At 39.6% G+C, this 13,082-nt stretch overlaps 1 protein-coding gene across 7 annotated transcripts in view; it reads right to left on the bottom strand.

The window, feature by feature from the left end:
- SIPA1L2 (signal induced proliferation associated 1 like 2) overlaps window positions 1-13,082 on the bottom strand; it is a 324,678-nt gene that overhangs the window by 144,292 nt on the left and 167,304 nt on the right. For all 7 annotated transcript variants that reach the window (XM_019526878.1, XM_019526880.1, XM_019526883.1 and 4 more), the window contains exon 7: window positions 5,851-6,025. In XM_019526878.1, the coding sequence (XP_019382423.1) occupies window positions 5,851-6,025 (175 nt within the window). The remainder of the gene's footprint in view (window positions 1-5,850; window positions 6,026-13,082) is intronic.

The following is a 13,082-nucleotide window of genomic DNA, read 5'->3' as shown; positions in this document are numbered from 1 at the left end:
CCTTGTAAAAATGAAATAAAATAAAAATCAGCTTTTTTTTTTTTTTGCTACCTAACTATAAAAAGTTAGCTGGCTAGCTTCAGGCTTGAACAAAGGCTTATATTTTTTTAAGCTTTGCCAAATATTTTGTTTTTCAAAACACACAAACAAATCAAAATAGTTAATAATCACACAAATACGTCACAATTTTCTGATTATGGTATAGAATCTCTCCAAACTACTAATTGTTACAGCATACATTAATCCATACTAAATATCAACAAGTGTTTCCCCACCTCTCATTTAACAGATGGTACAACAGAGGCTGTTTAAAAAAACCCATAAAAAGACAATACACTACATTTTTAATACATTACAAAAACTAACATCAAAACTAATCAGACTTTTCAAAATACAAAATATCAAACTGCACTGTGGTATGTATAATAGCAGCTTTATAATTGTGTTAATTTTTAATGTGCAAGATTTAGTTATAGACATTAAAAATAGAATAATTGCTGCAAGTAAATGATGCTCTTCTGTGATAGCAAATTAACCAGTTTTATTTGTCTACTGTGGCACTGCCTTGTAGTGAGCTTTGGGAATATGATTAACAAAAAAATTTTTGGTACCTTCATGGAAATCTAGATGATAGGACTAAGACAGACCCGTTAGGACAGTTTTCCTCTATTCTTGTCTGACAGGTGAAATGGAACAGCTGGGACCACAGTAAATCTTGGTGGCTCCACACTGGGAGGCATGCTTCTCCAGGCTGTGCTCTCGCTGGGGCTAACCCCCAGCTGCTCCGCTCCCAGGGGAGGAATAGCATCCCGGCTCCTGGCCATGCCTCTACTTGCCAGGCCCACTAATGGCAAGTCCCAGTTGTGAAGTTTAGAGACAGCATTAAGCTTTAACCTGTGGCTGCACTGAAACTGCTCTAACTTTAACACTGCCTAACATTCCACCATTTGGCATAGCTTAAAGGTAAACTTGCAACAGCATCCTAAAAAGCATACTAGATTTCAAACAATTGTTCTGTTATAAAAATGTCCCTACCAGTTTGAATTCATGTCTCTTCAGGAAAGTAACCTAAACCTAGGTATGTTTAAATTAAAGCACTTGTCTGTTACAACTAGCTTCAGAGGTATGTATGTATGTACTTAAAACTGAATTGGACTATTAGCATTTTCAGGATTCAGACTACAATTCCCAATGACATTTCTTATATGAATCGCTTGAATACAAAATATAACGTGTATGTACGTGTGTCCTCTATTTCAGAATCTTCCTTGAAAAATGTAATCTGGTTAAAACCGTGGGATATTATTTACAACCTCAAAAGTAAAATGGAGGAAATAAGTGTGAAGAAGGAATAATTCACCATGTGTGCAATTTAAACATATGTATAAACTAGATTACTGTTGGTAATTCTATTTACAAAGTGCTTTGCAAGCAGTTGAACAGACATTGTACAATGAAACAAAAAATTAAAAAGTCATTCTCCTTTTAATAACTGTTACTGAAAAGCCAGTTTCTTACCTTTAACTGTAAGGTAGCATCCTATGTAGTTTAATGCTTTTGATTTAGTACCTTGACCTTGGAAGTGAACTAGTAAATCTACATTGTAAAATTTAGATCCCCTTAGATGAGCAAAGTTGAAATCCTCTGACTTAGCAGTTATTCCAACAAACAGCTGGTAGCACCAATTGTTAATAAGATGTTTGCTTTTACGAATAATTTTTTTGCTTATACATTTTCTAAAACGTCTCCTTTCAACTGACATGTGTGTGCTTCATTTCTACCTGGAAATGAATTTTGTTTCAGAAAGCTTGAGCAAAAACCCTTCAGCCATTTTTTCGGAGTTACAGAGTGTGAGGACAAACCCACTAACTCCCCAAACTTAGAAAAGTGCCTTCAACCAATCATTGGCAGCAGCAAGTGAGACCACAGTAAGCCACATATTCTTGCTACAGAAATTTCTTCACCTTTATACCCTTCTTAGGAAATACAAAGAAATAAAAACCAATTTCTTCCCAACCCCATCCCATTATAACAAAATTTAGATGATATAGTTATAAACACTGAGAAGTCAAGAAATGAAAAGGCTAAATTCTGATAACATTAACTCATTTCTGCTACATATTTACTAAATTTAATGGAATCAAGATGACCCCCAATAATTAGACTAAAGTTGTTAATTGTCCACATACAGAATTTAATTATTGGAGGGTTGTCAAATTTGTTGTCTCTCTACACCATTACAGAGGGGAATGCAGCGGCAGGGGGGCAGATGGTGGGACGGCACAGTGAGGAAACCAGTAGGGGGTAGGAAGTGGTAGGCCAGGCGATGAGTAAAACCCCTGTCCTTTACCCTTCCACCCATTCCTGTACCCACTAGCACTTGCCCTTCCCACCTCCCTGGTGCCTACCCCACTCCATGGTCCCCCCTACTGCCTGCCTCCCCTGCCACTTACTCTCCAGATCTGGCATGACAACAACCCCACTCTAACTTGGTTGCTTCTTTCCCTGCCCAGTATCTGTAGTGGTGGTGGCAGCAGCAGCTCTGGCCTGGGCTCTGGAACCCAGTTAGAGTCAGTGCCACCACAACAAATGTTACCGGGCTGGCCTGGGGCAGCTGGGGTGGAGCAGAGCTAGTGCCATGCCAGGGCTGGAAGGAAAGGTGGGGGGTGCAGAGGGGACAATGGCACTGGGGAGGTGGGCACCAGCTGTGGTTCCAGCCCCAACCCTGGGTCAGGGTTAAGGCCAGAACTTCAGCAGCCACTTGCCCCCCTGCCACCTTGCATTCAAATCCAAGAGGAGGCACTTTCCCCTCTCCCCCAAAGTTAAATGGGGAGAAAACCTCATCTTGGATTCCAGTAAATATGGCATTCAGTCATGTTTTAATGGTTGACTGGGTTTAATACAAGGCATGTATGCATTCTTTTTAAAAATATTATAAAACATTCACATTATGACACAACTAGCAATACAATCTAATTCTTTCAATTTCTTCATTTTGAACTTTGCAATTGGGTGACTACCTCAGCATTATGAGTTTTTTGCATTTAGCACATACAGCAGATCAATATGGAATAACCCCAGACACATCCAGTCACTGATGGCAGTATACAGACTAACTGAAAAATAAATGCATCTCAAGTGCAAAGCCCATTGATTCATAAACTTTAGGAATTGACAGAAATAGATTTTTAAAACTCTGTTTAATTAAGTAATTCAGTGTGAAATGCTTTAATGTGGAGAGCATTAAAAAAAACAAAACAAACAAAATAAACACATTATGGCATTAATATACCTGGAACAGAAGGACTGAAAAAATAGCTAATAAAGAAAAAATACAAGTAGCCTGTCAGGTGAGGCAAGACTAGTTCTTTCTCCAATTGTAGAACATGGCACTCCTATAATTTTCACTTTGCTTTCTCACACACACAAAAAGAACATTGTTATACAAATAAATAAAGTGTCAATTGAGCCAGTGCTGTATACGCTCATCATGAAACCAAAAGACTACTTGCTGTCACCCAGTTTTAGTCCACTCCCTTTGTAGCAGCAACTTAAGGCATTACAGCAACCTTTTGTGCCATCATACTCACAACATAATTCATAGAATACCAAAAGTATACTGCTCAGCTATATGGGGTAAAAACAAATCAGCAATGCATGTTTATAGCCAATCATGACAAGTGTGCGCTGAGCATGCTGCAGGCACTGAATTTGTTCACATCAGATCAGAATATATTTTCATATGCGGAACCTGCCAAACGATTTTCAGTCACTCTTTAATTGCATCAAAGGACTGTGCCAGAAGGTCACTGGTGATATATCTTTTTTGTTAACGCATGGCCAGAGCCCAGAAGTCTCAAGTCAAACCTAGTGTACTGATAAACAGTATGTATCAATAATATTTCTAGACATCGGTTTCTCCCTTTGAATTAGCAATGTAAAACACTTAAATGGAATATACTAACTACATAGTCAGGATTTGCACTACAAGGTACAGCTTTTTTTAAAATTATTATTATTTAACATATAGCAGACATTTAAGTGGGTTCAGGATAGGAACTGCAGGATTCCTACCATGCAACCTTTAAAACACAGGGTAGACTCAGCCTGTCTATAGAATTTAGTTTGAGCTTTTACACCCTCACTTTCTGTTCCCATGATAAGAATAGGATAATGACAAAGGGGACTTTGATCTGCCCAAGACTTTGGAACCTCCCCTTCTTCCCACAGATGCAAAGTCCACTACAGAAATCCCAGATCTGAGATTCTAATTCTGGGAACTGGCCCTTTGGCTTTTGTCTGCACTGGACACGAGTCACAGGCTGCAAAAACTAAACATTTCTATGGATTACTAATATCATCTTCCAAGACAATGTGGCCTCAAGAAGAAAAAACTCCTTTGCGACTCCAAAAAGGCAGCTAGTCACAGGCTCAAACATCCTAAAACACCCTGTTCATATTGTACAGTTGGAAATGTAGCAAAAATAAGTAAAGAATTCATGGTTTGTAGATCACAACAAAATGAATAAGCCTGTGCAGTAGAGATAACTAGACTGCATTCCACCAGATCATAGTGACCTGCTGTCAAAACTTTTAAAACAATATTAAACTAAAAAAGACGAATTTTATTGCCAATACATCAACCTGGCTAACTCAAAATGAAACATTCATGGTTATACGCTCAGAGCTCGTCAGTAGCAACTCACCAACTATGTGAGCTTACACATGAATGGCCATGTCAGTTGTAAGCCAAAGAAGTTATATTATCCATACTTCAGATGCTTCAAAAGCAGTATGAGAATCTAAATTAAAAAACCCAAAACCCTAATATACAGGATGAATCTCTTGTCCTTTTGCATTGTTGGACTATATTGCTTAGGATTTAAGGGCCAGAAATAAATCCTCAGCTCCAGGGACGCGGGGTATCCATGGAACTAGGGTATCCTTTTGAGTACTTCACAAACAACAACATGTTGTTTGTTTTGTTGGCAACGTCTTGGTTGCTTGCAGATGTTAAAACAACCAAACCAAACCAAACCAAACGACCCCCAATGCTTTACCAGAAGAAGCAGCGCATTACTTCAACCCAGCTTTGTAGCATCTATATACATTGAGCGCTTCAGCAGGGCTTTTTGGTGCTTTTAGCTAAAGACGAGTCAATCAGCTATTAGATAAAAGCACCAAAAAAGCCAAACTAAAGTGCCCTATCTATACAGACATTGGACGACCTGGGACCAACTACAGCACCACCTCTTCTGGATGTGTGCTGGGCTTGGTATGGGAATGTACCAAGTTTAAAGTGCCAGTTTTGGGGGGTTTTGTTGGCAGGGGGGAAGCTTTTTTGGTTTTAATGTCTGCAAGCAGCCCATGTTCTTTGCTTACATATAAACACTGACTTTTGCTGGCCAAGTGTGTCCACAATGTTCCAGATAATATCAGAATGGCGGTTTGTTCATCACTTCAAAAACTGTATAACCTTTTACTTAATACTTTCAGACTAAGAACTAAGATGATAAAATGTGTACTGGTAAAAATAAAGTTGTTTCCTTTAAAGAAGCAAATATAAAAAGGGTACAAACTTAGTAAAACATGATACTACAAGGCAGGAGAAGAATGAAGCACTCAGGAGCTTCTTTTAAGATGCTCTCTTTGACACATACAGTATGACATCTTTCAGGCTCTTGAGGAATGTATTTCAACTTCCTTATCTATGAGAATCTAAGGTATAATATTAGCTTACTAGTCAACTTCCAGGGTCAGCTACATGAGAACAAGAACTAGTATTTACGGAAGATGCTTACCTTTGGATAATTACAGATTCTCCCATACTTGAAAAAAAACAAAACTTACTTTTATTGTCTAGCTGAGCTCTGTATTTACTAAACCCTTTTAGCCGTACTCTCTGGCCCAGAAGATCAAGGAACTCTTCAAAAGCAGGCCCTGCAGTTTCATTATTATACATCTCCTCCTCTGTGCTCTGGCCTGCTTTGCAATAAAGGATCCCAATCTTGTGCTGAAAACTCAGCTGAGGCAAAAAAACCCCACACAAAATTAGTATTGGAAATAGATGGCAAACAGTAAAACAAATAGTAAATGTTAAACACATTTATTATAATAGCAGATGAAAACTATTACATGTATCAAAAAATAAGGGAAAGTTGAAATGCCAAAGATAAAGAAAAGAATGATGTAATTATAAGTGGACAGTCAATATTCAAACATAGATAAAAGAAATCAATTAATAACAACCTTAGACTTGGCCAATCAGGTATCAATACAAAACGAGAATCTCTAGTCTCTAATTAGTCTTTTGTTATACGCTCGGAAGATACTGAATAGTCAATTTTTATGTTTCTACCATTTAAGACTTTACAAGTTGGTCGTGTGTGTTTGTGTCAAGTACTTCCCCTCCACCCTTCTCATTATATGAGAATAACCATTCAGAAGACAGGTTTCAAATGAGGAGCTATAAATATGTTTTCATCAGATATTTTTTTAACATCCATCAATAAATATTATTCATCCATAAAACCTTTTGCAAAAGTAGTTTCTCAGTTTTCTGTGAATGATAACTTGTAAAGATGTTTTATATGTGTAGTGTGCAGTGAACTAGAAATCAGAGAGCAATTCAATAATTTTGCTAAATAGATAGCAATAGATTTGTTAAAATATCACCACCAAGATGTTATTAGAAGAGATGGTAATTATTCTCGCCAGAACAGTATTGACTTATTTTCTGTGCCTTAAAAACTTAAGATGACAATATACAGGAACCCCTCCCCCACGTGAGCAGATTAGTCCTATTAGCCTTTCTACCAGCTATTAGAGCTTCACAAACTGACAAAGAACATTTGTCACACCAGATTCCCTTAAGACATTTATCCATAAACCACTGTTCATATCTACACACCAGCTGTAAAGTATTCCTTTAATCAAAATTCAGTGCGTGTGTGTGTACATGCATAAGAATAATTATATGTCTGTCCCAATTAAAAAAACCACAAAGGTGACAAAAACATCTACTTCACATTACACACATATTATACATGAACTGCTGTGTTAAACATACTATAGCTCATGTTAACTCACAGGTGTGATATTGTACTGATGTTTTATCATGGCAATATTTGAGGAAAAGGTTGAACGGTGAAAAAGGGCAAATCATGAAAATATGTCACGAAGAGTTAAGTGTCAGGAGCACAGCTTTAAGCCTCAAATAATCTTTACCTTCTCATTTAGGTAATACCTGCTCCTGAACCATGGAAGTGGATAGTTGCATGAATGGCAGTTTCAAAAAGTATTTTTTTTTAATTAAAAAGAAAAAAAGAAAAAATGGGGACCCCCCCATTGCCCCTGGAGGAATAAAAGCTCTCACTGAATTTACTGAACTGGCCCTTTGTACCATTATGATGCTGCTGCCTTACTAACCTCCTGTTCTGTCTCCCAAGCAGCTCAGGGTTTAACTTGGCAGCACTCAAGGTTCTCAGTGAAACTGGCTTAACAGTTTACCATCACAGGCACCAATCACATTAAATATCTTCAAATGTCAAAAGCCACAGATATTTTTAAAAACTGATGGAAAGAATCACAGAACCCAGTCATTACAAAATGCAGTCAAAGGGGAGTTTTGGTCCTACTGAAATCAAGAGTCAAAATTCCAGTGTTCTTAATGGGGCCAGGATGTCATGCTTAGTTATGAAATTACACCTCTTCACTGGAACAATTTCTGCCCAGTTTCACTGGTGTAAGTCTGACCTAAATCCATAACTTCAGTGAAGTTAGGTCAGACTCGCAGTGATCTAACAAAACAGAATTCAGTCTACTGGTTCACACACAAAAAAGTGCATGCAGCAGGATGTGAATTGCTCGTGACAAGGAAAAGGACAATGTGTAAATGCAAAGCAAGTGCTATTCTTGTAGTAAGGGGCAAAATGGAATTGGCAAAAGAAAACTGGAACAGTATGAAAAGGCTGACAGAATAATAGTAGGAGGAGTGTGAAGGGTTAAAGGTCACATTAAATGGGAGTGGGCACTTGAGAGCATTTGTTATACAAAATATATTTTTTGCTGAGAACTAGTAGAGGACTGAGGAATGTATTTGGTATCCGTGTTGGTCTGAGACAAAAAGAAATGGAAAACTCTAGAACTCTAGGTTCAGAAATGATTTCTTAGTTGGTCAAATAAAAGGTATTGCAAAAAAAGTACCTTTTTTTGCAAGCTTTCAGGTACACACACCCTTCCTCAGGCTCAGGGAAAAATAAAGATGGTACAGAGTCCCCACAGTTAGAAAATAAACTTCATTTTTGCACAAAGGCAGCTGAAGGTGGAAGTCTGTTCCTCTGGGTCCATGAAAGGACTTAGGCACTTAAAAGGCACCCCTCAAAAGAGAATTCAGCACTGGGACCCTGAGCAGAAGGAGGAATTCTCCATGCAGCTCTGGATCAGATGCATAGATACCAAGCAGGCCCCAAATTTCATTTTCTTCCTATTAACTAGTTCTAGGAATCTCCACACTCAACTCACTTGATTATGAAAGTACTAAATGAATGCACAGTAACAACTGCACAGTTCGCTGCTTGTGGAGATGCAGCCAGCGTATGCTAAGTTTGTTCAGGATTAGGCTCCTCAAAGAAAGTAGGAAAATGGATACCTAGTTTCTGAATCCTGATGAGGCTCATGTGCAAGCCTGATACCAAGCTGCTCAGGTTGCGGCTGCTCTGGGTTGGTCTCTAAAGAACTTTAGTCAACTCCAGTGATGAGTCCAAACTCAATAGGTACCTTAAGGGGTGAAGTGGAAGCTGAACAGGGTTTGGCGATTACAAATTTGGATTTGGGCAACAAAACCTAGCTAACCTATATCCATGTGTTTAGGTGTTTATATAAATACCTTAAACACCTAAACAGCTTCATGTAAAGCGACTCAAGTTTCTTGTTTGGGATTGATATCATCCTTCTAATGGTAAAAAAACTCCTAATACCATTACGCAGTACTGATATTTGCTCTTTACATTATTTATAAAAAGCATACAGATACGTAAAAAACAAAATGTTGAAAAACTGCAAAAAATCTTTGGAGTATAAACTAGATGGCCCTGTGTTCACACTTTGTCTAAAATTTTGTAGAATGAACAATCTTGAGTCAGGAAGGAGAGCTAGCTGTTAGTCAAATGCTCAAACTACCAAATAAGTAATAGCAATTGGGCAAAAGATGACCCAAGTTTTTACTGAGATTGCTTTGAAGAGAACTTCAATACCTCTATATCATTAAACTTTTTGCCTGTGATTTTGCAAAAAGCTTAAGGAAGTTAGGTTCATAATCCACTGAGTTTCAATGCCATTTGAGCATCTAATTTTTTTGTGCTGCTTTGTAAACTCTGAAGTGGAAAGTAAAAACTAGGGCTGTGCGAAACGGCTGTCTCGTTTCGATTTTGGATTCAGCCGTTTTGGAGGACAGTAATTTGTTTTGGTGTTTCAGATCACTGCTCTGTTTTGATTCTGCCAAATCTGTTACGGAGTTTCAAAGCTGTTTCAGAGATTTGGATCAGCTGGGGAGAGGCAGGCACAGCCAGGCAGCTGCAGGTTCTCCCGCGGCTCCTCTGACTGTGCCTGCCTCTCCCTAGGCAGGGGGCAGCCACGGGAGCAGCCCCCATTGCTGCCATCCTGGCCCCATCCCCCACCCAGTCCCAGAACTTTAAAAAAAGCCCCGCACTTACCAGCTGCAGTAGTGACTGGGGTCTCTGAGCACTCATGGAAGAGTACCCCCACGCAGTGCAGGGCAGTGAGGATCACCCGCCCCGCTTGGCACCTGTGTGGCAGCTGCCCTATGGCACAGGCGCAGCATGGCTCGGCAGGGCACCGCACACTGTTTGGGAGGTGGGGCTGCTGTGGCTGAGCACTGCCAGGCTCTGGCTCCAGCTGGTAGGTGGAGCCGCTCAACTCCCAGACAGCGTGCTGCTGCCATGCAGGTGCCAGGCGAGGCAGGGAGCAATCTCCACTGCCCTGTGCTGCTTGGGGGGGCTCTGCCCAGAGGCCTTAATTGTTACTTCTACAGCCAGTGAGTGCAGGGCTTTGTTTTTTGGGGTTTTTTTCCTTTTTTTGAAGTGCCCAGATGCTGGGACTGAGGTGGGGGGGGGGGGGGGGAAATCAGGGAGCAGGGGCTGTGCAAGGGGGGAAATTGGGGAGCAGGGCTGTGCGGGGGGCTCTACCAGGAGACCCCAGAACCCCCTGCTACAGCCGGTGAGTGCAGGGCTTTTTTTTGTTTTTTTGTTTTTCAAGTGCCAGGAGGGGGATGGGGCCGGGCAGGGCAGCCATGGGGATTCTTCTGCAGCTCCCCTGGCTGTGCTCAGCATGCGCTGTTCCAAGTACACTCAGGTGCTGGCACTAGCCCTAGCCAGCATACTGTTATCCCACATGCAGATACAGGGGCCCACGCCACCCGGGAGGGCTGTGAGGCTATGCCAGACTCCTCACAGGAGGCGCGGGCCCCTGGATCTGTGCACAAGATGACAGCAGGCTGCTGTCCCTCCCCCAGAGCACTGGGACTGGAAAGGACCTCAGGGACAGCTTGCAGACACTGGCCAGCTACAGAAGTCAATATCAGAGCAGTCCTTCCACCCCTCTTCTCCCTTCCTCTTCTTAGTTTCCGTTTCCCCGCAAGCTTGGCTACAAAACATTTCGGACAGTTTCGTTGAGCTCCAGATTCGATGTTTCGGGTGCTCAAATGGGCTGAAACACCTCTGAAATGAAACAGCTACTAAAATTTTGCATAGCCCTAGTAAAAACATTCCAGTGAAACATAACATACCCCCACTTAAGAAAGGAGAAGAGAGTTATTATTAGTCAAAATGTTGTTACCTGACCTTCAGAAGAAGACAGTTGATTTTTGCCACCAAAACAACGGTGAAAGCTGATTCTGATCATCTAATTGTTTGACTCAGCAATTAAGAAAACACTGATTCTTTATTTACTTTCTTGCATAAAGTTAATCATTCCATTCATATCTATTTTGCTGTTTTTAGTTTGGGACAACTTTTTTAGCGACAAGAATTGCTTTCCTCCATAACTAATACTAGATTTCAATGGACACAAGCAAATTTTGCATGTACTTATTTTCTCTGATTTTTAGCAAAACGTTTCTTCAAATGTGATCGGTATAACAAACATATTGTATTAACGTTCTCAAAAATGAATAGTCTTCTAGACTAAAACCATATTTTTTTAAAAATGCATGGCAATTCAGCTAGTCATTACCTTCCATTACCATGCTTTCTTTTGTTGTTGATTGATAAATTCAATGCATTAAGTACATAAAAGAATTAAACAGCATAGATGGATGTCATGCTAGTGTTATGTATATCTTTCCATACTCCCCAGTAATTATAGTAACTAGCACATACGATATACTGAAGAATCATATATTCTGCCAGATTATAGCCTATTTTATACCAGAATTTAAATTGTCAGTGCTAAAGACCAAGCAAGAAAAGTGAAAAAAGAGTTCTATACTGCTCTCAATGCTACTAACAGCTGATATCAGATATGACTTTGGCCAGCTCAACTGCTTTCTTGCTCTCACAATGGGGAATCCGAATTGCTGATTGTGGGCAATGGTGACCAGTGCTGTGAGTATACCATTCAGGTAAAATAAAGGAGTACATTGGTCAAGGAGTACTTCACCTGTGACCACAGAGTAATGTTCCTCTGTGACAGCAGAACACTCATTTTGAAGGACTCCTATGAAGGATATAAGACCTTAAGAGCTCTGACAGTAAAGACTGGCTGAATCCTTCTGATTTGTAATGCTATTTTGCATAAACTTCTTATAATCCAAAAAAGAAAGTAAAAAAAAAAAACTTAGCACAACAGTAAGTTTAAACAGGATTATTTTATGGAAATTTATCAAAAGATTCTTTTTGTTTTAGCAGAGGAAAAGTTAATTTGGACCGCAAAATTAAACTAACATTCTTATAACTTGTAAATCCTCTGTTTCCAGTTATATCTACTTGGTTATGATCAACCTTTAATACTAGACAAAAAGATAGAACATTTTATATATACCAAAATGGCAGACACAATCAGTTAGTATTAGGAAGTCAGTACATTGAAAATATATTCACTGATATTTGCATATACAACATGTTCACTTCTTTAAAATGAACATCTTAAAAAATGTTTTGTAAAGTTGAACCAGAAGGCATTCATAAGCCATCCCTCCACAAATTATTCTGAAGCTGTAAAAATGTTTGCTTAGCCTTTCAATGAAGCAAGTTCCCCTTACTGAAACCAATTTAGAAAAAAAAAAATCACACTACTGTTCACTCTGAATATAAAATACATGTTTCTATTCCATTCCTGATGCAGTGCTAACTTTTTAGATAGTTCCAGTTAAAATTCCAGCTGTTCAAACTAACAAGAGTTCCACTTTAATAAGACTCCTCTGAAAAATTAATGACTATTAATTTTAAGTAAAAAAAATTTAAAAGTTATAACTTGGGATTTAGGGGACTTTGAAATAATAAGTAATTCTTTGTCTTTAAACTCAATGCCACTGATTTGCAATTTTAGAAACAAGCTTGACAGGACCTTTTGTCTTCAGGATTTTATATTCTAACTCATGTACATAGCACAGTAGAGACCTTTATATTTATGCCCAATATCTGCATATCAAAAAGGCTGAATTTCATCTGCAAAAATAATTTTTGCTAGAAATTTTAAAATTCAGACTTCAATTACGTTTTATCCCTCTCTTCCTTTGAAAGATTCTCTAGTGGTACTTAAAGGCCAATTGCTTAGGGCAGGGCTGTCCAATTCCCAGCCCAGGGGCTGCATGTAGGCATCCAACTGCTAACAAACAAGGGCCTAACACATTGCCCTGAACCTTCCAGTCTAGATCTATCACTCTTTTGCTGTTGCTGGAGCCCCCAGACATCTCTCCCTCTTATAGCTTCAGCTTCCAGTCCCCACCCCAAGAAACAAGGCAGTGCAGCCCTGGGGCTTGGGGGCCCAGTGCACCTTTGCACAATAGCACAGCATGGGGGGGTGGCGCCCATGCCACTGTGTGTGGGGGGGTGGGGGAGGGAGGG

This window comes from Gavialis gangeticus, unplaced genomic scaffold, assembly GCF_001723915.1.
Source record: "Gavialis gangeticus isolate Ggan-Ray unplaced genomic scaffold, GavGan_comp1, whole genome shotgun sequence".
Taxonomy (NCBI): domain Eukaryota; kingdom Metazoa; phylum Chordata; order Crocodylia; family Gavialidae; genus Gavialis; species Gavialis gangeticus.
The sequence above is the reverse complement of the archived record's forward strand: the minus strand, read 5'-3'. Positions and strand labels throughout refer to the sequence as shown.